General features: G+C 39.3%; 1 protein-coding gene across 1 annotated transcript in view; it reads right to left on the bottom strand.

Moving 5' to 3' along the window:
* The window catches only part of hpse2 (heparanase 2), a 61240-nt gene that overhangs the window by 14811 nt on the left and 22467 nt on the right, over nt 1-23962 (bottom strand). Inside the window, exons 4-6 of the mRNA XM_037123958.1 lie at nt 12899-13072; nt 11274-11445; nt 5329-5376 (exon numbers count right to left, since the gene is read on the bottom strand). Coding sequence (XP_036979853.1) covers nt 5329-5376; nt 11274-11445; nt 12899-13072 — 394 coding nt within the window. The remainder of the gene's footprint in view (nt 1-5328; nt 5377-11273; nt 11446-12898; nt 13073-23962) is intronic.

Below are 23962 nucleotides of genomic sequence, written 5' to 3'. Positions count from 1 at the left end.
AGAGGTAAATGTATTTGGACCAGGATATAGCTCAGTATTTGGAGAATTGCTCAAGTCTACGCTCCTGAAGCAGAACCAAGAACTTTTTCTTTGTTTATGCAAAATTGGGCAAGATACTTCAGCTGCCATTCTGACCAGAATTCCATAATATACAACAATAAACAACACTGTGTCCTAATGTTTTCAGACAAATATCCGCTTGGCAAGCTCAGCTCCCACTGAGTGCCAGCGTGACATTAAAGCCCTCTTGCCCTCAATTAACAAAAAAGTCATGGTGCAGCCTCAAGCAATAAATATGGTTATTACAGAATGGCAGATACAGAGGCAGAAGTGGAAAAATACCCAACATGCTTAACTTAAAATACATTTTGAATTTGACTTGAGTATATTATAGTACACAGTACCAGCATTAAAAGTACAGAAGAAAAATGTTTCCTTTCACAGGAATGAATTGATTTGGCAAGTAAAACTAGTGAGTATGTCACATAATAGAAGATTGTATTTTAGGGCCCGACATTGGTGTGTCTGAATGACATGAAATTCAGATTGAGCCCCTAAGGCTCTGTGCAAAATTTTGGCCAATTACCACTAGGTGGCGCTCTTTAGATTGAAGTATTTTATATCTCCACATTGGTAGGAGGGATTACCATGAAACTTGGTACAATTTTTGCCAAAGCCCTCCTGACAATAGCTGACAAAAGGTGTTACTAGGGGACTCTATAGTGCCCCCTGGAATTTAAAAAATCCAAGCCCCACCTCCTACATGCACATACATGAATGACATTCAGTATGCATATGTATCATGACCAGCCATTTTGATTCAAAGTTCCTATTTCACCCCCATTTTGATCCATTTCCATGCCTTGTACTTTAACCAACTCCTCCTACAGATTGAACATCACAACCCTCCAATTCACTCAGTATCATCCTCAGACCTTGAACATGAAAAGTTATCAAAAGCTTTCACCTACGTCAAACATGGGGGGTCATGGTGCGGTCCATAACTTCAACATACAATTTCACATGTACTCCAAATTCATCACACATGTATACCTCCATACATTAATACTATGTCATATCCATAACACCACCTACTGGACACAGGAATTCAGACAAACCTATTTACATGATATTTATGGCTTTTTTCCTCCATATCATACACTACAAGATGACATGCAACTAAAAGGTGAGCACACCCTCCAACAGCATCGCCACAAATCAATAATCAAAACACAACTGACCACAAATTCGTTTGAGGGCTTTTTCACCTGTGGTCCTTTTTGTTTTTATGTAGATTGCAGATAGTTCTTCTGACTTCAGTGTACATTATTTAATACTGGTAGGAGCAGGCCACCAAATCATAAAGGAACAACTTCCTCATTCCTACCTGGACCAAACTTCAAATGTTTGATAAGAGTCCAGCCCTGAACACATATAATAATATACAATATACTAATATACAATCGTGGTCACAGTGCCACATGTTTGACACAGGAAATGACATTTAACCCCTTCCTGCACTGTCTGAAACACAGACAGTTAAGAGATGCGTACACAGTAATCAGCCAATGGGGCTGGTTACGTCGCACACCCTGACAGCAGCATGCCCCAACATGCTTGGACTGCGAAGGCCTGTTCATCTCTGCTTGCAGCTTTAATTTGAGTATGTTTTTTTATAGGTCTGCTGTGTTTTCATGCATATTTACATGTTGGTGCTTATTAGTGCATGATTTTATATCTGTATTATCTTAGTGTTATGTTGCTGGTTTTTACATGTTCTTCCTGCCTTTGAGATTGTGTGCGACAAAAACTAACTGCAGGGATCCAATAAGTGACTGGCATGAGGCTCAGGAAGAGCTAAGATACAGAACAAAAAGAGACACCAGAAGCATGAGGGGTGAGCAGGAAAAGAGAGAAGAGAAGTGTGGAGATGCCAAAAAATTAACGTGCTGGATTGGGAAAGAACAACTATGACAGAGTGACAGATCCAGGAGCCACAGTCGACAGTAGGAGTCCAAACAGATGAGATTCCATACAGCAGTGAGAGAAAGTGACAAGATGTGACATACAGGCAGCGGCTGCATCCTTGGTGATTAGTAAAACTCTAACAACAGTCTGTCTTCAGGTGACCCTGTCGTTGTGAGCTTCTCTTCCATTGCCAGAAAGAATGGAAGACTGTGTATTCCATGATCGGCGTGGCCTTCTGCCACAGGAAGCTATTTGACAATCCCCTTTTTAGTGTTGGACTTTTAGATTCCCTCCTCATTCTCACTGTGTGAACTCCTTGATCACTCACAGGTGATTAACCAAGAACCTGTATAAACATTCACATCACCACACAAGTACACGCTAACAGTTACAGTTTAATAACCACGCACGAAGTGTGTCAAGGCCATCTGACGTTTGAAGAGATTTGGGGTTAGTGGAAGTGGAGCAAAGTGAGATGTGTGTCTTGATGTGGACCAGCAGGTTAACATCAAATCAATTATTACATAGAGTAGAAAAATATGTAGCTTCCTTTAGGAATGCCAGCAGTAAATCTAACAGTCCTGGTGTGTATTTTGGACTAGAAAGGAGCTAACAAATCTTGAACATTTCTTTATTCTCCACTGAACTATAAATAACACAAACCTTGCTCTCTGGCATGAACGACCACTGCACAAGAAAGATGTGGCTGTGTCATGGCCAAGTTAAAATAGCTGCAAAGAGTAAACTGATGAACATATATGTTTCTGTTTCATTTTCAGATAGCAATGCTTCACACAAGAAGTGCTCATTTTCCAGAGCAGGGGTCACTGAAGTGCAGCTTTCACCACTTTATCAAAACAACTTTGGCACGCGGGGTTTAAACTTGGATGCACCACTAAAATCCCACTGGTGGAACAATTAGGGCTCACATTAAATATATTGCTCAGAGGCATCTAAACGGCAAATCCTAAATGTTTCTTGGCCATTTTTATTGCTCAGCGTTTCATGATTAGAACTTGCAGCTGTCCAGTCACACACTTCTGACTGGCTTAATTCTCTCATCATGGCACAAGCCCAGTTGGGTAGGGCAGAGCATGGTCACTTAGCGTGTGCAGCTGTTATAGTTAAGTTTAAGAACAAACAGTCTGTTCAAGTCAACATATTTTTTACTTACTTCTTGTATCTAATCATGCACATGCTTCTCATTTATTTGCCAAGGTCTGAGATATCCATTTCTGAGATTTTTGACAACACAACCAAAACAACACAGGTAAAAGGAACGCTGTTTGTGTTGTTCACAACTATTGATTGTCTAAAATATTGATGTCTTCTTCAAATTTGCACTCTCTCTAATGGCCAGCAGGGGGAGACTCCACTGGTTTAGAAAATGAGTAAGATCATACGTAAGCTCATGGGCAAATGACCCTACCACTTACTTGAGTAATTAGCATATAAAACAGTTTCCTAATGAGATTATGGTCTCAATTGCAATCTTACGTCTTCTCAAATACAGCATCATGTTCATTTTACAAATTATGGTCAGACTTAAAACAGATGATAAAGCAAGGTAAGTTTTGTCATAGTTATGGCTAATCTGTGATTGACAAATCGCTACCACGGAGCATCTTTGGGTTCTCAGCCAGATCCAGTCAGGACGAAGATATACCAATGTGTATAGTGCCATGCTCTGGTCCAAACATGGTCACTTCTGGCTCCACAAAAACAAAATGGCATCAAAATGGTATTCCATAAACCAATGGTTGTCATCAGAGTGGGTTTACATTTACTCGCAACTCTGACACAAGACAGCGAGTCTACAGCCATGCCTGTACTGAGACTGTACTGTATATCAAAACCTTAATCCTCATGAATACATATCGTTAGACATAAGTCTGAAATATTTTTCATCATTTGGGTGAATTAGGATTAGTTTACTTTTAAATTTAAATGTAATCAAATTGGTCTGACTGACCAGCCTTTGGGTGTAAGCCTGCCATTGGTTGACTACTTCAGTAAGCATTCTCCTCCACTTTCGCTATCCCCGTCTCTCTCGGCTAGCAACCTGCCAGCTGAAAATGCAAGTTACCGTAACCCAAACCATATCACTAATGTCATGAATGTAAACAAGCTAATGGTCGCTGATGTCATGGCTCACATCTCCATGTGCAAGTGTTCCACCAAAACAAGTTGCCTCCAACACTGTTTTGCAGGGATACTGCTGCTGCATCCTGGGCTTTGAAAAAAATGAAAAATAAATTAGACGAAAACCTAATATTGCAGTAAGATGGATAAAGAAAGACAGAAGAGAGAATGACTGAACTTACTGATCTTCTACTGATTTTCTTGGCTAATCCAAAAATGGATAGGCAGTAACTCAGACAAGATGAAACAAATATGAAACTGCAATGTTGTGGAAAAATGTTGTAACATAATGCAAAAAAGGTTTCAATGGTTTGTGAACTGAAGGTTTTACTACATAACCAACGTGTTTGATCAGCTGGACACCCCTGACCGAAAGCTGCAGACAGACAAACTCTCTAACAAATCCATATGATTCTATAAACCAGTCTATAATGAATGCTGTGTTCCAACCTACCACGTTTGATTCAAAACAACTGAAACCAGCCAAGTAAAACCTGTGTCGTAGACGTGTTAATGACTGGTCTCCACTTTTATAAGTTTGGCTTGTTTTGTAGAGGTCAGAGTTTCTGTCACGCAGCCTGGTTAGACTGGAATCTGGATCACTAGTGTAAAACGGGCTAATTGACAAAGGGAATGAGCCGGAGCATATGGTTTTATTTTAACAGTGTGGGTGGTGTTTTTCTAAGCTTTACTGACGGACCTGCCTCCTTCCGTTTCTTCTAATTTCTCCTAATTAGACCTGACCTTCACCTCAATGACTGCTCTCTCAGTCAACCAGGGTCTGTCTTACAGCTTAGGGTAGGTGCTTTTTTTTTTTTACATACTTGACACATGTGTGTAAAGAGATAAAGATAAAACATTGGGAGAAAGATCAAACCGTTGATATGACTGTGTGCATTCCTTCAGGACTCGCAATAGACAAATGGCAGGTGTTACTAATTTAACACACACACTCCTTTCCTGTTGTTCCATTTTACAAGATAAACACAGTTCTCCACATCATGTGTCAGTTTCTCTCAGTAACAGTATTAGTAGTGGTTATTAACTGGCAGATGCATATGCATAATGTGGTGATAATGGTATAAAATCACAACATGGCCTGTGCCGGTTGATTAGACTGGTTAAGTGAGTAGTCTACTGTTTTACAAGACTGCAAATTGATTGTGGGGTTTTCTAGCGAAAAAATAATAAAATAGAAAAAAAGGGTAAAATACCTACTGTTGCCACGTAACTGCATCTACAACAGAGCCGGCATTCTTCATGAACCTGAAAGTCAGAAAAACCGTCATCAGTCATCTTACCTGAGGGCGATATTTTCTTTAAACATTAAGGCAAATTCTCTCTTTCTTTTACAATCTCATTCTCACAGTTGTTGCCAGTAGTACACTTTACTCACCAAAGTAACTTGAGATGTGGAAACATTGCAAAAACCTTAGGGCAGGCAGATATGGTGCAACACAGGCTGTCAACAGGAATGGTCATTACGTCACCAAATCTCGCTGTGGTGCCAGACTGTGGAGATAGTTGTATTGAAGTCTATGGGAGATGCATGGAGAAACACTACTCTCTGAATTGTGTTAATACATTTTCTGGAGGCATTCCTAGATATGAAGTCATATGATGAAGATATGTTCGGTTCTAGTGTGTTTTTCCATTTAACTCATGGCTAAACTTGGCATAAAAGCAAGATTCGGTGACGTAATGATTTAGGAAGTGCAAAATCTCTCTAGTTAATGTGGGATAAATAACAAGGGGGGGTTTTCCAAGGGGAAAAACGTGGCATCATCTTTTAGGAGGCTGTTATGTATATCTATAAGAATAGTTTGAATTTCTATTAATGAAAATATTGCTACTTGACTAGAGAAAACAAATAAAGTACTGTCATAGTCCCCCTTGGTTATAACCTACAAATTCCCCCAAAACACTCAGAATGCACTTGTTTTGGCTCAAACACACAAAATGGTGGCTTGGTCACAAACTTTTTCATGTAAGAGCGAACAATACACTTGAATATGTTTGCAAAACAACTGAGGTGAGAAATGGTATTTGCAGAAACAGAATCTTGATTTATATTTGATCCAAACTGCATAGTTTTACAGTTTGATTTGACTTTCTGAGCCAGCGCTCTCTCAATCTCAGAGAGAGAAAGTAAAGTAACATCAAAGAAAACCAGGAACGTTTTTGACAATATTGGGATTTAATCATCTTAAGTAATTATGGGCTATAGGTATTCATGCATCCACATCAGAAAAAATGAATGGGAAAACAGGCGGTTGCATGGGCAACTTTATACCGCCCTTGAGCACGTCCTTGGCTGCACAGCTGACAACTGGTATTCTTCCTCTGGCTATTGAGGTTGGCAGATGAATATTTTTTGCAGCACTCTGAATCTGGCTTACATAAACTTGTGGTGTCATGGTTGTATGCAAGACATAATAATTCCTTAATTTTGAAAGAGTGTGTTTTAGTTAGCATGGTAAATCTAAAAAATACAAAAATTCTGAGGTAATTCCTGCAGCCTGCAGAGTTGATTCTCAGTTAGTGAAACACAAACTTAAAACATCTCTCATAGACACAAGAAATCTTGTAAGCCCAGTGCACCTTTTAATGGACTCATCCTGTACACAAACACAAACTCAACATGTACACAGTCTCTCCCGCTGTCTGCCTTCCTCCTCCTGAGATTTTGGATCTATGTGTGTGTGAACGTGCAAATGTGTGTGTTTCTGAGTCTACCTGACCCAAACGCTCCATATTTGGGGGTAGCTGCTTGTCAGACATCCCTGAATGTGTCTCTAAACTTTCACTGCTCTGGCTTGTTTAGTCTGTCCAGCTCTGATATTTGGACTGTTGAGTAGCTCAGTGTCTAATTCATCTTATTTCCTGAGAGCTGCAGAGTAGTAGGGCTGTCAAACACAAGAGCCACCCCCTCGTAACAGTGTCAAACACACAAGAATCACAGCATCATTAAATGTGTCACCCGTGACCTGCTGATACTCCAGCTCTCTCTCCTCTTCATCCTCTCACTCCTCCTCCTTCTCAAAACTCATCTTTTACATCCTCCCTTTCCTCCGAGTCCAATGCTCATCAGTCTCTCTCTCTCTCTCTCTCTCTCTCTCTCACACACACACACACACACACACACACACACACACACGCACACACACACACACACACACACACACTCTCACACACACACACGCACTCTCACACACACACATTCACACACACACACGCACACACACTGGTGCACACAAACACACACATTTTACTTAGAAATAAATTCAGACTGTCAGTATTCAGTGAGATAAACCACAGTCCCTAATGTAAGTAGCTCAAGTACATAGTGAAGGGAGGCCCAGATTAAATTACTCTCTCCCCTCTGATTTCCAGCTTCCTGTCAAAATGTGTGTGGGACATTCAGACATTAAGCTGTTCCTGTGCATGTATTAGCTCACACACACATATTTTTTACACACTGCATTTTAACTTTGTGGACACTTTTGGTTAAAGGAAATGCTTTTCCCTGTTTACTTAAAAAGCCAAAGCTATACATTCCATTTCTGTCACTTCTAATTGTCTTGTTACCTGCATAAAAAAAGAAATTTCCTAAATCTATGGTGACAGAATTGTAAGAGCATTGATTATAGCTTCCATTCAGCCACCCACAACAGAGAATAAATGTTTAGAGGACAGGTTCACCCAGAAATGAAAATTTAGTCATCATTTTCTCACCCCCAGACCAGTGGAAAGTCAGGTAAGTTTTATAATGCACACAAAAACAATTTCCAAAATGTTGACAAGACTAAGTATACATACAAGTACATACAAGTATACAAGTATACAGACTAACATCTGTTTAACTTATAACATGAAAGTAAGGTTAATAATATAACTTAGAGAACACAATTTTCAGTTTTACTCAAATTGGAGTGATGCAAAAATGAGTACACCCCACCCCACGTTTTCTGATGAGAAAGGTCGAAGAAAATCGGCATGCAAGTTCACTGCGGTTATCCAAGGAAGTGGAAAGCCAAACTGGAGTGATTATTTCCCGTGACACAATACGGCGTGCACTGCAGAGGAATGGCATGCAACGGAAGCCTCTCCTAAAGCCCAGGCACAAAAAAGCCCGCCTAGAGTTTGCCATGGCCCATGCTGACAAAGATGAAGACTACTGGGACTCTATACTTTGGTGTAATGAGACCAAGATAAATGTTTTTGGAACTGATGGCTTCAAAACTGTATGGCGTCGCAGTGGTGAGGAATACAAAGAAAAATGCATGGTGCCTACAGTGAAACATGGTGGTGGCAGTGTCCTTATGTGGGGTTGCATGAGTGCTGCTGGTGTTCGGGGAGCTGCGTTTCACTGATGGCATCATGAATTCACAGATGTACTGCTCTATACTGAAAGAAAAGATGCTATCATCACTCTGTGCCCTTGGTCATCGTGCACTTTTCCAACATGACAATGATCCTAAACACACATCTAAGGCCACTGTTTTCTGAAGAAGAACAGGGTGAAAGTGATTCAGTGGCCAAGTATGTCTCCTGATCTGAACCCAATTGAACAACTATGGGGACTTCTGAAGAGACAATTTGAGAATCACTCTCCTTCCAGCATCCAGTCTCTAAAAGAGATAATTCTTGAAGAATGGAAAAAGATTGATGTAGCAAAATGTTTCCAACTTGTTCATTCCATGGCTAGAAGACTTGGTGCTGTCATTAAAAATCATGGAGGCCATACAAAGTACTAGATTTATTAGTTTTTGTTGTGGGGTGTACTCATTTTTGCATCACCCTTATTTGAGTAAAACTGAAAAATGTGTCATCTAAGTTAAGTTACTGACCTTACTTTCATGTTATAAGTTTAAAAAAGTTTATACTAAACTTAGTCTTATCAGCATTTTGGAAATTGTTTATGTGTTCATTGAGATATTGTTTAAAATGGTAATTTTCAAAGGGGGTGTACTCATTTACACTGAGCACTGTATATATTTTGAAGACATTTTAAGCTACATTTTACAATATTTAATTCATTATTAGTTTATGCACCAAGCTCCACTTATGGATGTCCATGGGAGGAGCTTATAGTTGTTGAAAAACACATTAATAAACACTTACATCTGCTTACAACTACTGTTTGTAAAACATGTACATATTGCCTATAAATGCCATTAGTAAGGTGATAAAGTAAGTCCTATTTTTTCATATTCAGGAAAAACACCACTCCATAATGTCACGCTTTATTTGGGTCATCCAGCACTGGGTTTTGTATATCCATTGCTGTTTGATTTTCAATCTCTGTTTGTTGTGCGGAGCCATTGATGAATCCATTATAGTCAAGTTTGTTTCCATTTCAACAGACAGAAAAGCTCAGAGAGGGTTAACATTTTTGGAAGTGATGAAAATGTTTGAGAGATGCCATCATCTATTTGTTTCATGGAACTGAAAAAAGCATTTTTTAGTCTAAAAAGAGTTTCAACAAACTAAGACAAGTGGTAACACCCCAAAGTAGCCTGAAAACCTACATACAATATCTGATATAAAGTTAATCTGAGGTCTGTGGTTAGAGTTTTAATATGACCAGGGTAGATATAGTGTTTGAGATTTAACCATATTACATTTTGTAAAATCTGTCACAGTCCAAATCAAACATTTGTAAGGTTTCATCCCATATCACAATGTTTTTTCCCCTGTGTTTGTGGAATTTTTGGACATTTTCTGGGATATCTTTTGGCAGACCACATATTTGTGTCAGAGTAAACTGTGTGGCACTGAACCGGTTTTAACCTTTAAACTAAACTTCATGGCAGATGTTGATGAAGAAATCTGGTCATTTTGAAGGTGAAACCATTGGTATGAAATCAATACCTACTGCATTGATGCTGACCATTTTTCCAAAGGATTTGATTTAAATCAGACAGCCAATGGTCCCAAATCATGTTTTGAAAATATGCTTTTTTACAGATCAGCAAAGTCCTTTAAATATTTGTCAAAGTTATATCATGTTGTTAGAAGCTGTTCCAAAAAATGTATCTTGTCTATGTGTTCATAGCTTTGACATAAAACAAGTGGGAATTCTATATAGCTGCAACCAGGTACATGCAGGCATTCACACGTTCATGCATTCAAATGCATTCAAACGCACACAACCTCACAAAATGTTGTGTGTGTGTGCTGATCTCTTTCTGTTAGCATTTAGAAATTGTCCACCATTTTATCAGAGTCCATTTCCACTGCTCTGACCCCTTTAGTCGATTGGCATGATTTAGCAGTCCTTTGGCTCACAACTAACCTTTCCACAATATCTTTTGCAAGTCCTGGAATTCATTGTGTATTTCTTATGCAATAAGCCCCTCCAACTGCCACACCCCCATTTATCCAATTGGCATAAACATAACCGACAGAGTGAACTAAAGAGCTGCTGGCTGAACTGCTGAACAAAAGTTCTACCAAACTCATTTTACGATTTAATGTTGCAAATGCTTAATTTTCTAAAAAAAGTTTTTAGGGAGGGCAATTATTGTTAGCAGGGGGTCCAGATCTAAAATGTTTTGAAAGCATAAACATTAAAGCACCATATGGCAAAAATGTTACTTTGTCAAAACAAAGTTAAAGTTCATTAAGACAACAAGTGGGTTTAATGTCTCTTCAAGCTGGTTTTCATATTGACCTAAATCGAATCATTAACTGTTGTAAAAAAACAGAAAAAATCAACAAGAAAACTTCACAATATGGTCTTGATTCTCACAATACAAAACAACCTTTTTTGCAGTAAGGATATGAAATTAAAATCTCAATGGGGACAGACTGCAGTTGAGTGAAGGCTGTTAGATAAGCCACCAGAGTCAAACTGAAGCTGGTGGAACTTCTGGGTAAAAGCAGCAGGTGGGATGTAGAGCCGTCACGTTATCAATCACATGACACTTTATTTAGGCTGACAGGGTATGGCTGGAGCTGAGACCCTAAAACTTACAGAATGGAAATCCATAAACACTGAACACTACTAAAATGTGTGCGTATGTGCGTGTGCATTAAACACAGTTAAAGTATTAAACGGCTGCAGCATACTTTCCGCTACCTTCCCCTCTTTTTTCCAAGCAGGATAGCCTAACAAGGACAGGAATCTTGCTCAATCAGTGTTTTTCTTGCTGACTCACCCGTCTAGCAGCAAGATGGCATTCTTTCGAGGTCGTCCTGCATTGGGGCCGTAGAGGTGAGCTCGGTGGTAGTAGCGTACAGACTGCAGCAGTGTCCGCAGCTTGGTGTAGTCCTGAGCTAACTGGGTGCTGTTGACCGCACGACCCACCATGCTGCGGTAGGCATTAGGCTCTGGGAAGAAGAAACGCAGTACAGTGAGCCAGCGAGATAGAGTTTATACAAGCAACAGTGGGGAGGTGGAAGAGAGTATTGTTGTTGTTGTAGTCCGATCTTGCTCTCCTAGAGAGTATCCAACAGCAGTAGAAAAAGGGATAATTGGGCAATTCGCAGTAATACTGACAGATGGACTCAGTGTCAGGGGAATGGTCCAAGCACACAGGGTGGCCTTGAGAATCAGTAAAACAAAGAGAGCAACGGAAGCTGAACTTCTGCAGGCTCACTGCTGTTTTACCACTCTGCTAAAGAGTATTGTGACTGTACTGTATTAGTACAAGGCTGTGATTGCACTTCAAAATAAAACTTTAAATGTGTTTGTTTTGTGTGCGTGTGTATGTGTGTGTGGCTGTTTCCTGAAAACTATAATGAAAATATTATTTGCCCTGTCTGCACTGTCTGGGTGATTTACTTAAAATTATTTCTTTTGCTATGGTTCAAGACCTCACTAAACTTTTCACATGGTCCAATCAAGGGATTTTGCATGGTACTTTTAAGCTCAGGATGAATAAAAGATTCTATTGTCAGCATTACTACAGATGAAATGAAATGAAATGAAAATATGAAGCGATGAGGGAAACACAGGGCTCTGTGTGCAGGAACACAGATGGTTAGGATGACACGAGGACTAGCCGTTCCTTTCATCCCTGAATGAAACCCTGCCTTAAGCCTTGAACAGCTTGACTCTCACTTACAGCTAACTCTCTAAGTATATCTATAGTTCTATCAAGGTTATAATACCCCGTAAATCTTAATTTGAACCATATACTGTCTCATGACATCGTACTTTATTGGACTAATCTTTAGACCAATACTTTAGTGATATTCAATTAATGATGTATTAGAGGTTACAAGCATAAATTGCTTACCTATTCATGCAGTTTTTCTGGGCTTAAAGGTTCCCAGTAAGCTGCATGGACAGAAATCTACCATCTCATCAGTTTTAGCAAAAGCTTCTGAAGAGAAAACTGGTTAAGTGGGAAAATTTGGAAAGGATTCAGGAGTTCTATTGAAGTTGTTAGTAATTTAAATGTAGTAAGTTTGGTTGGTTGAGGTTAAAGTAACAATTCATCAGAGGTTTAATCTAAAACTGCTGCTCTAACATAGTGGTTTCTCTGCTTGTAGCATGATTAATTTGTCGTTGAAAGAACCTTTGAAATCAGCTTAAAAAGTATTTCTTGATTTATTCTAGGATTAACTCTGCAAATATTTATGAACTTATGATATTCGTAACATGGGATGCTGAGACAATCATTAAAATGGTGTAACATTTCCACCTGTTGTGTACTTAAGAAGAAATGTCACAAAACAATACTGAAATAATGAAATATTGCTGAAAAATCAAACACTTTTTGCTACACATTGTCATGTTACTTGTATGAGGCTGTATGTGGTGTCTAGCTATACTGACCATTGCCAAGCTCCCATGAGATGTTGTACTTCTTGCCAGCGCCGTACTTGAGGAGGCTCAGGGTGGAGGAAGTATTCCAGGAGTTGTCTGGGTTTCTGTGCAGCGCGTTGAGTCCAAGGATCAGGTGCAGACCAGCGCAGTCGGCAAAGTTGTACAGTTTGTCTAAAGACCTGGCTGGGAGAAACCCACAAAGTAGTTGTAACTTTGATTCTTTTAATGAAGCTGGAATCACACATGAAGAAGACCATGTGGTACTCATTGATCTACTCTTACTAAGGTCTATAGTTTGTTGTCAAACCATTTCTGGAACTCAATTTCTGATGCTCTCTGTACCACAGCCACATTCTGTATGATTGCAAATATTTCTGTTTCTAGTGTAACTGAAGAAGGTAGTTACGAATACATTAAAAAGTACAAATAAAAGGGTCAAGTCCATCCACAACATGTCTGGATAAAAACTAAAGTACAATATGGAGTATATTGTGTTTAAACCTCTCTACAAGTTCTCAGTGCTGAGAAAAAGTAAAAAGAGAAAACATTGTGTTTTTCTGTTTAAACAAACGTTTTCCCATGTTATTTTTTAAAAAACAGTGGCTTCTGCTGAAAGCTAAATTCTTCAACCTCAGTAAATTGTAATATATACATGTTGCAAAAGAAGATTCCAGTTCTCAGCAGTAATGTCTATGGAAGTTTTTCAAGTGTACACTGCCTTTTCCTGACATCATTTTTTGTGAGCCAGGTACTGAACTTTGTTTCCACTATGTCCAATTGTACATAGACAGCAGAGTCTCATCTTCACCAACATTCACTGAGAATCCAGACAGGCTGATTTTCCCATCATGGACTCCTGTTGTGATGTGCTCCTCAAAGCAGGGAGAACAGAGCTGGTCTGTTCTTATTTAGCCGACAGCTCACTTGGGTTTATGTCTGCTGTCTCCATTAAAAGACGTTATTTTCGCTGGGCAGTAAAGGATGAGAGATCTTAGCATATGGTGAAGCGCCAAAAGTGTTTGCTTATATTCTAATGTGCGACTGCAGGCTACTCCTGGATACCTCAGGCTCTTGTTTTGAAATGTAATCTGTTTGGAGTCATTCCATTAACGTAAATATTACCCTGAGCTCCGACCTTTACTTCCTAGGTTCAACAGGAAACAGATGAAGACTGTGAGCTGGTCAGGCTCTATCTAGAACTTGCCCTCAACTGTGGGTTTGGCACCAACTGAGCTGAGCCAAGTGAATGCTCCGAACAATGTTTAACTGGATTTATGTTGAACTGTTACAGGCATGTGAAAGGTGCGAAATTTTCTGATATTTTAATTTTAATAACTGAAAGTGAGAGAAACAAATGTCTGGCCTAAAGTCAGAGTCAGACTACAGTCGAGCAGTGAACAATGCTAATGAAGTCACGCTTCAGCTCCTTTGTGTTTTTTTCTTCAGCATTTACTGTAAGCCTTTATTTCCAATGGAGCAGTGACTATGTATAATCCACGGAGCAAACAGAGAGAACAGAAAGATTGCTTGTTGCACCTGGCATTGATTCGCTTTCCAGCAATGGCAGAACAAAGCCTGGAAACAAAGAAATGCTAGCAGTAACAAGGGTTTTATTGCATACAGCCCTATTCAGGAGTGTATTCCTCCTGCGTAAACTGCCTGTTCTCTATCTTGTTATTAACCACCAATAATGTTATTATCATACCTGCTATTATCATAACTCCTTCCCTCTGTGGTTAAAGCACAGTGGTCTCTGCTTTCAGGAGCAGAGTTAAGGGCAACAGGACAGAGAAAGTAGCGCCAGATGTGGCTGTCAGGATGAGTGATTCCAGGCCTTTCCTCACCTGAGAACTGAACAGCAGGCAACCAGCCTTGCTCAGAGACAGCTAGCAGCCCTGCACACACATCATAAAGGCATCATGAGATGCATAAAGCTGCTAGAAAATATTGATTCTCTGCTGCTGGGTCCAAGAGCACATGTACGAACAAAAATGTCTGCATCAGACCTTTCCAATTGATGACCCATGGGCTTAATGCAGCCTTTCAGCAACCTCATTTCAGCCCTTTGATCATTTTGTTAGAAGGGCTAATTGGCCCATTCATAAGTTACAGTAATTCTGTTGCTAAGCACAAAATGCACTCTTCTAAACCTTTAAAAATGTATATTATGGGTGCACTGAAGATTGTGTTCATATTAGATGTATATGGAAGCTGTAGTGTTGTTTGTAACTTATGCTGTTTTTTTCCAATCCTACTTATTTTCTGATAGTTTGACTTTATAGTGTTTTACACCTCTTTCACACTAAGATGCTGTCTTGGGGGCAGGCACTCGCAGATGGATCCTATTATCTCTGATTGTTGGCTCCTCATATCTTTAGCGTCATGTGTGCTCTGTATTATCACGCTGATGAGGGCTTGATGCTGAAACACAATTTGTGTCCATGATACAAGATATGATTTTCTCTCTGAGAGCATTTTTCTGTGTTAAAGTTCAACCCCTTGGTACTTAACATTTTTAAAACCGTGGACCTTCTGAAAAAGCTGTTGAACAGGCCTGATCTACATGTTTATGTCTGAGTTTGGTTCCTGGGGAATTTTACAGCTGATTCAACTTGACTTGTGCCTTTGCAATTTAAAGGTATGTTGAATGATGAGGTCAAAAACAGATTCTACATTCCTGATAGTTTAATGCTTTTCGCTTGTAACCTTTCCTTTACCAAACAAACATTTCTGTTTGTACAAAATGTCGTAGTTGGGAAGTTTTTTCTTTTCTTTTCTTTTCTTTTTTTTTCCTGTGAAATGTTAAGATTCTTCCAGTGCAGTTTTAGAAAAGGATATATCCGTTAAAATTAAATTAGATATTATATTACTAGGTTTAAATGCATCAATAATATACATATCTGTCAGCTGAAACTACATGGGGCTGTCAGTATTGTTCATTATGTTTTGGAATGTTGCAAACAAATATTTTTGCCATTTCTTACATCAGCAGATAAATCAATGAAAAGAAAATAATCATTATTTCAGTCTTGCAGCAGCCAATTGTAATCATGTATTTACCTGTTACTAAGATGAGCTGGTAAGTGTTTTAGCAAAGCTACCCAGCCATTACTTCGTCTTATTCTCTGGGAACAGTCTATCCATAAATGGTAGTTAATCCTCAGTTACTCTGCTAGTTAGCAGTTACTCGAGTTTCTGTTTCAGTTGCACACACTACCAACAGCTACTTGCCTGAGGGGGAAGTATTGCATTACTGGCCAGCATAGCTGAGCTCTCGTTTATCGCCTGACGAGAGCAGGGCGTCATATGCTTTCTTCCAAACAGAAAAGGATGCTGGGTAGATCCACCCCACTGGTGTCTGGAAATCCACAAAACACTAAGGCCAAATATGAACGATATCCTATACATACACTTAAAAGCCCTAAAATCTGCGATCTCGGTCAGACAAAAGTAATGAGATAATTAAGAGAATGTGAATCTGTCTGCACATGCACACGTGTGTTTGTGTATGAGAGCTGTTATGGCTCAAGATCAAATCTGTGTAATCCTAAAGAGGAGAGGCAGGAGTTAAAAAATATGGAGGTGATAAATGGCAATTTCAGGGTACAATAGTGGCATTCACTGTTATTTTACTGTAACTCTGTTTCACAGAAACACAGAAAGGCAAGTCAAGTAAGTCAAGTTACGATGAAAGTGCTATTACCTCTGTTAAAAGTAGTGGTGCTCATCCCTAGGACACTGAATGATGGCTGACTCAACATTATTTTTCAGTTTGTGGTGAGTTTCTTGTAATATGGTTTAAAATGGGACAAGAAAAATCTCCATTACACACAACACAATGAAAGGCCTGTGCAAGAGGTCAAACTACACTGTACTCACTCAGCTACAAACATCTCTTTTATCTTACAAACAGTCAAGCCAGGAACCAGCGGAACAAACCCAGAAAGCTGTGTGTGCATGTGTGTGTATGTATGTGCCTGTGTGTATAAATGTCTTGGCGTGCCTTTGTGTGTTTGTGTGTAGCGGAAAGAGTGGGGTCTGGATATTGTCAAGCTGTCTATCTGATAGAAAAGCCAGTTCTGTGAAGCAGAGAGGCCGGCAGCATCAGTCAGTGCTATGCCTCATTTCTGCAGCTCTGCATATTCCCTCACACACTGAGATACACACAGATCTATGTACAATGGGCCTGTACGAACTCACACAAACAGTGTTTGCTGGTTTATATACCACCCACATGAACCAGACACCATCCTTAAATTCCCAATGAAATAACACTTTTCTCTGTTGCTGCACCTCTACTGTCAACTAACAAGACAGGTGTATTTCAACATGACAGTCTCTCCTAGGCTAGCTTTAAATTGGTATTTGTCTTACTTTAAACCTGCCAAAATAATTTTAAGAGCATGATATACTCTCACTAATACACCTGTTTTTGGTCTTCACAATGATAACTACAGTAAATGATGAAAAGCAGTTCAAAAAGAGGAGACATTTTAAAATAGTTACAGACAAAAATCTACTAAATTGGACCTGTTTCAATAATATAAAAGCAATAAAAAGCCATGTGGCTTAACAAAAAAGAATAAGGATGTTATGTCCTTGCATCAGTCAACTAAAGCTTTGTACATTCACTTTCATTTCATAATCAGGTAAAAATAATTTAAATTTGGAAAATCTGAAGCAATATCTTTATTCCCAGGGTTTTTTTTGGATCTCGCTAGTTGTTGGTTCACATTGTGACACACGCAATTTACATTCATAGTTAACTGGCATCCATTAAAGCTTGCTTTGTGAAAGTAATTGCAGCCTTAAGTTATGCAAAGAGAACAAACATCCTGATCTGAAACCGCCTCTGTCAAATTCAGATGATTCGTGAAAACAATTAATGGCTTGGACTTGAAATTCTCAGTTGAGAAATGCGGATATATTCCCACATGGCTCATTATTTTCAAAAATTAGGGGCACAGAAAAAACTTTTTTTCACTGGCTCTTGCTTCATTCAATAGAAAAATATAATGACTTGCTGCCAGACACAGCTTACCAACTCACCAAATGTCAATTTGGTAGTTTAGTCTCACAGCGTCAATATGGAACGTACAAGTACACACACACAGAATTGGCTGAGATCTGGCTTGGTTTCAAAGCCAAATCAAAAGGAATCGTCGGGAGACGTGCAGACAGGGGAGAATGCTGTTTAGACAAATCAATTCTGTGCCTTTTTTTCCCTGTTTATAGATACAATATGTTTTTCCATATCTAAAGATGCAATGATATTGTGCTGAAGCCTCAACAGCTCTCCACAGTGTCCAAAATCATTAATGAACATAATCACAAACATCCCTCAAAATACAGATTTTTTATTGTGGAATTTTAAGAAGTCTGACATTTGCAGTGTAGTTAAATGTATTTACTACTATTAAGGTATTTTCTTTCCTACATCTTCTCCCAGTTTGATATGTTTCTTATGTATCTATTTGTCCTCCGTAGTATTGTATATGGATCAGACAGCTTGTGTACAATGTCAGATCTTTATTTATTATCTTAAGGAAATGGAAAGGTATGTTGATGTTTTCATATAGTGGAATTGTTGTTACTATTGCCTTTTGCCTCTATGTTTTTAAAAGGGTTACTGTAGAACTTCTGGAAGCATATAGTTAGTTTAGTTTACGTTAGCAGACTCTAACCCCAACCCTAACGTTAGCAACTTTTGCTCTCTGTTAGTGTAGCAGAGAGAGGCACTGAGACAAGGAACTCGAGAACGTGCATAAGATCACATCTTTTGGACTGTCACGGAGCAATCTGATAAGGCAACATGAGAAGTTAATTTGTTTTTCATGTACTTGTTAATAAAATAGTAATTGTGTATGCATGAGTATTGATTTTTTGGTCCATTGTGGCTTACCTTGCACCAGCTGGCACTCAGAATAGAAGCACTGCTGTGCATAGGGTACTTTTTTTAACAGATTTTTTTTCTGTCAATCTCACTCTTTGGGGATTCAAAAAAACGACTCAGAGGCAGAAAGACATGTGCAGGAAATGTTGGTACGTGCAGTGTAATGAACATCTCTGCTCCCATATGTAAGAGCAGAGATGCTTATATTTTTCTCTGTCAGCTGTAACAGCACACATTACATCAGCTTGAAGTGTGCAGTGAAACACACATCCACACCCATATTTAAGTGGCATTATGATGTCTCAATGGGGAAAGCATGGTGGAGATTGCTACTCTCTGTGCATTCATCAAATCGTTTGTAACATAAGGACAATGTTGATGACAGTGTTCAAGGTTTTACCAGATGAATTTTGAAGCGAGTTAACATTTACACTTAACACATACCACGTGGTTACAGGCAATTGCAGACAAATGGCCTCAGCAGTCATGAAAGATGAAGATGGAAATATCCTGGAAAATCCAAGGGCAGCACATTTATCATCAGCCTCCTCATTATGGCTTCAGTATCTTTTCTTCACTGATTCGTCTGGCAACTTTCACCCTTCTGTTTCTCATTGGACCTGTTTCTCCACTAACCAGATCATCTGCGGCTGCCGGAAAAGACTATGACTGAGGCAAGGTCATCTCAAGTCTCCAATTTGCATTTTTTTTACATGATAGTCAAAAGTTTAAGAACAGCTATCAATGTAGTTTGATCATTCATCCCTATCGGTCAAAGCCAGACCAGTATACTATTTCGGTCGCTGTATGGAAAGCTATTAAATGTGGTGGTTTGCTATGTTCGCATGGTGTATCTGCGACTTATCCTGACGTTAACTTGACACTGCATGTTAGGGTTGCGCAGAGGGAGAAATGTGGTTCCAATATAGTGCAAGTCTGTGCTGCTCCAGCAGCATGTTGCACAGAACCCAACGCCTCCATGTTTACACACACACACATATCTCCTCATGGACTATTCTTTCATACAGGGTAACTCCACTCCAGCAAAACCATTCAGGTCAAACCACTTTTGTATTCTGGAAGAATGCAAGATATGTGGTGGGCACCTGTTTTCAATTCTGTTAGTAGTGGGGGACTGATGTGTGTGTGCACGCGCGTTTGTGGAAACAAGAGTGTTAGAGAGAGATTACCTCAATCTGTGAATTTGCTGTGACTAGACTTGCGTGTGGCCCTCTTCTATGTACCCAGTGTATGGAGATGGAGAGCAAGTCCACAGAGCTGGTGAGTAACATGAGTGGTATGTTAACATACACTGTTCCCGATGTAAAGCACATCCACTCTCTGCTACTCTGTGTGTGCTTCAGCCTAAGCTGCAGTAGAACACAAATCAAAGACAGAGAAGTGGACAAAAAACATCAACTGTGTTTCACTGGCTTTGAGCCATGTAACTCAAACCACTTGTTAGGGGAACAGGGTGTGAGGGAAATGTGTAAGGGGTGTGAGCAGTTCTCCCATCTGTTTGGCAATGGCCACTGTCTATCACTCTCTAATGGGAAAAGTACGCTAATGATCTCACTTTGTTTGGCTTGCAAAGAAACGAGGTGTGTGGAAGTATTTGTTTCCCAGGGGAGAAATATCACCATGTCTCCTCTCCTTGTTTACACTTTGGAGCTACCTACAACCCCACAACACAACCCAAGGAGAAGGAATTTTCACAGTCATTAAAAGAAGCCAAAAAAGTTTTATGAAGTATCTCTTTATTATAAACTGACAGGCTGTATCGTAACTGATAAATCTAAGGGTTCATCTCTGTCAAAGGAAAACAAATTGGTCAGAGTGATTTTTCAGTTTACTTGAAAAGTTGTCTTATAATGGGAGGAAACAAAAAAAAAGCCTGAGTGGGCGGTCTAGTTCAGTTGTTTGATTGACAGCTGAACTGGCTGGGGCGCAGAGACAAAATGTAAACAAACTTGTGTAACTTTAGCTTACAAGCCAAGGACAGAGAACTTTTTGTTAGCAGTGGTGTTCAAGAATAAGGGCTACACTATTAAACCATTTAAACTGAACAATCTTAAAACTGCATTAATATCTAATATTTTATATAAGCAATGGATTACATGACTATGTAATTTAAAACGGATCACTCATAGTCCCTCATAAGCACAACTCTGCAGAGAAGTATCAGTAACTCTGCAGTTCCTCTCATCTCTACAGAGCTTTGCAGCAGCTTTGAACACCGAATGACAGACAGACAAAAAGAATGATGAACTGATGAACATCAGAATAATTTTGGACCCACAGATTTGGCTATTTTTCCTCAGGGATCCACAAAATGAGTCCAAATGACTACAACTGTGGCTTCATATCTGTGTAAATCATGGATGAATAAAGAGAACGGGGTTTAGTATTGGACATGCACATTCTCAGTGGCACATAAATCCAAAAAAGCAACTTTCTGCTGCAAATAAATGACCTTGCCCAGGTTGTGATGCATCTTTCCAAATGTAAGCCTTTGTGGAAAATCATTTAGCAAGTGTAGTTCACGTGCTGTTGTATCACACAGTTTGGCTAGGTGCACATGGGGGCTGGACAGAAAGAGACAACTGTTTATTGACACCTTAGCCATGAAGCTGAAATCAGTGTTGTGATGTCAACTTGTTCCATCATAGAAAAAAGAGAAAAAAACAAAACAAAATATAAATCATCAAATAGGTAAGTAAGCAGCGAAGATTTTAAGCGATTCAATGTGGTACATCTGAATCACTGAATGCTCTCTTGCCTGCAAAATGACATTAGCACCACAGTTGTCCATGGTGGATATTTGTTTGATAGCTTTTTTAGTGAGTCAAGGTCCAAATCTGGACCTAATGTTTGTCTACACTTGCAGAAAAGCAGGAGATGTTACCTTCAAGCTTATTGTAGGTTCTTGTTTCTGTTGCAGTTTTTGTGTCAACCACTTCTGTCAGGCTGTTAGTGTTTCGTCAACCAACATCTGAATGATGACAATTGGCTACATGCAAAGATTATCTCCTTCTACCTTAACAGAGACACCATGACATTCTGAAAAGTACTGTCATGTCTCCTACTGCAGATTAGATCATGTTTTCTTATTCCCTGTTTTATTTCGTTACTCACCTCTCCTCTCAATTCAGAAACCCAATTCTTGCCCCTGTGTGTTTCCTGCTGTTGATTATCTGCCCAGCTCTAATGTGCTGCTTCTGTGTCTCCACCTTCCCTGTGTGTATTTAGTCTGTGTGTTCCCTGTGCCAGTTTGTCTTTATCTCTAGAGTCAAGCGTTCTAATTAGAGCTGAAACAATTACTCGAGTAACTTGAATAATTCGATTACAATAAATGGTTGAAGCAAAATCTCTGCCACAAGGATTCATTTCAGACAAAGTGCAATGTGTCTACTGCAAACAAGAACTGGTGCGCCACAACAGCAGGTCAACAATGATCCAACATCTGAACCGAAAGCATGTGTTGTTAACACCAGCTCACCAAGCGTCGCCGACACAAGCTTAAACACTGATGTTAGCTAATTTAACATAGCCTACCATTGCTAGTTAGAACGTATGGTATTTGTAGAGGCTGTAGCCTGATGTCGGTATGACAGGATATCATGTTAAGATGTGGAAACTAATTTGTTTAAAATTGCAAGAGAGTAATAGCCTACACCAAATAACTGCTTTCCACACACACACTCATCTCATCTCTCTCACTCTCCCTCACACACGCGTGCACACATAAACAAACACACACACACCCTCACTCCCATTGTTAGGAATAGCTGGGATAAATCCCTGTATGTTTTTTTTTCAGGAATAAAAGCCATTTGCTATATATAACAGGTCTATCATTGTCCTTTGGCATTATTTGATATTGTTGTTTAATAATGCAAAAATATTTTTGATCAGATTACTCGATTAATCCATAGGACAATCGACAGAATACTCGATTCTAAAAATATCCGATAGCTGCAGCCCTAGTTCTATTTTTTTATTTTTTATATTTAATTTCTTTTTTATTTATTTTTCTGGTGTAGTGTTCCTGGTGTTTGATAATTTGGTCAGGCTCTCTTCACTCTGACTTTTTTCTGCTTGATCTTAAGTCCCACTTTTGAATCTTTTACCATGTTTAGAGTTCCTGTCATGCACATTTACTTCCAGGTCAGAGGACATGTATGTACATTTAGTCATAAAGCAGATCTGTATACAACAGATTAAAACATGGATGTTTACAGCTAAACTGGATATAAAGAGAAGGCTTTTACGTTTGTGACAATGAAATATATTATATATTGTTGTATGTAAAACATAAATTCCAGCAGATGATGTTTGAATGATACATTTTCAGCATTTCTGTGACTGCATCTCTTTGAACACATAAAATGCAATTACTGTGCCCTACTATTGCCCTTTTTTTTTAAGGTGGAGCACTTAAAAATTAAAGCTGCACCTGACATTTTTGCTACCAGAGATTAGTAACACTGTCACCTCAAAAGAGGGTGGTTGTAAAGCTTCCACCTCTTATCCAGTTAGCCATCTCATCACACACCTCTGCTGATGCTATAATTGAGCTTTGATTGCTCTGTAATTGCAGAGAAACAAGACTCCTGTGGGCAGATAGAGGGAGAGTTGCCCAAGGCTTTACAGACCCTGAATCATCAAAGAGTTTGGACAATGTCTGCAGCCCTTCCCGCGAAACACCTGCTCAGGCTCTAAACACATTGCAAATCAATGATTTACCATCCACAGCAGGAAAGTTTTTAGGTTCTTAACAAATGCCTGTTTTAACACCTTGAAATTCATCACGGTGAAAAACTGTAAGACTGGCAAACTGAGGGAAGACAAAACATTTGTTTTGGGGTATTTAGCACATCTGCTACATTCCCAACTCGAGAGGGGTATCTTTGATCCCAAGCGTGTGATGGATGAGGGTTATGAAGACCAGATCCCGAGCAGGGCAGCAAAGCAAACACACGGTATCCCAGACTCCCTTTCACTGCTAGAATAATCACCATAATCACAGCAATCATCTTCCACTCTCAAACCATATCCACACACATTACTTATGCTTCTGTTAAACTGGTGGTTCACTCTTCAGCCAGATGAGCAGAGCCAGATTAAACAGTTACAGAATCACCAGCTTGCATTGCAATAGTTTGTAATATTAGATGGTG

This window comes from Acanthopagrus latus, chromosome 15 (assembly GCF_904848185.1).
Source record: "Acanthopagrus latus isolate v.2019 chromosome 15, fAcaLat1.1, whole genome shotgun sequence".
Taxonomy (NCBI): Eukaryota; Metazoa; Chordata; class Actinopteri; order Spariformes; family Sparidae; genus Acanthopagrus; species Acanthopagrus latus.
The sequence above is the reverse complement of the archived record's forward strand: the minus strand, read 5'-3'. Positions and strand labels throughout refer to the sequence as shown.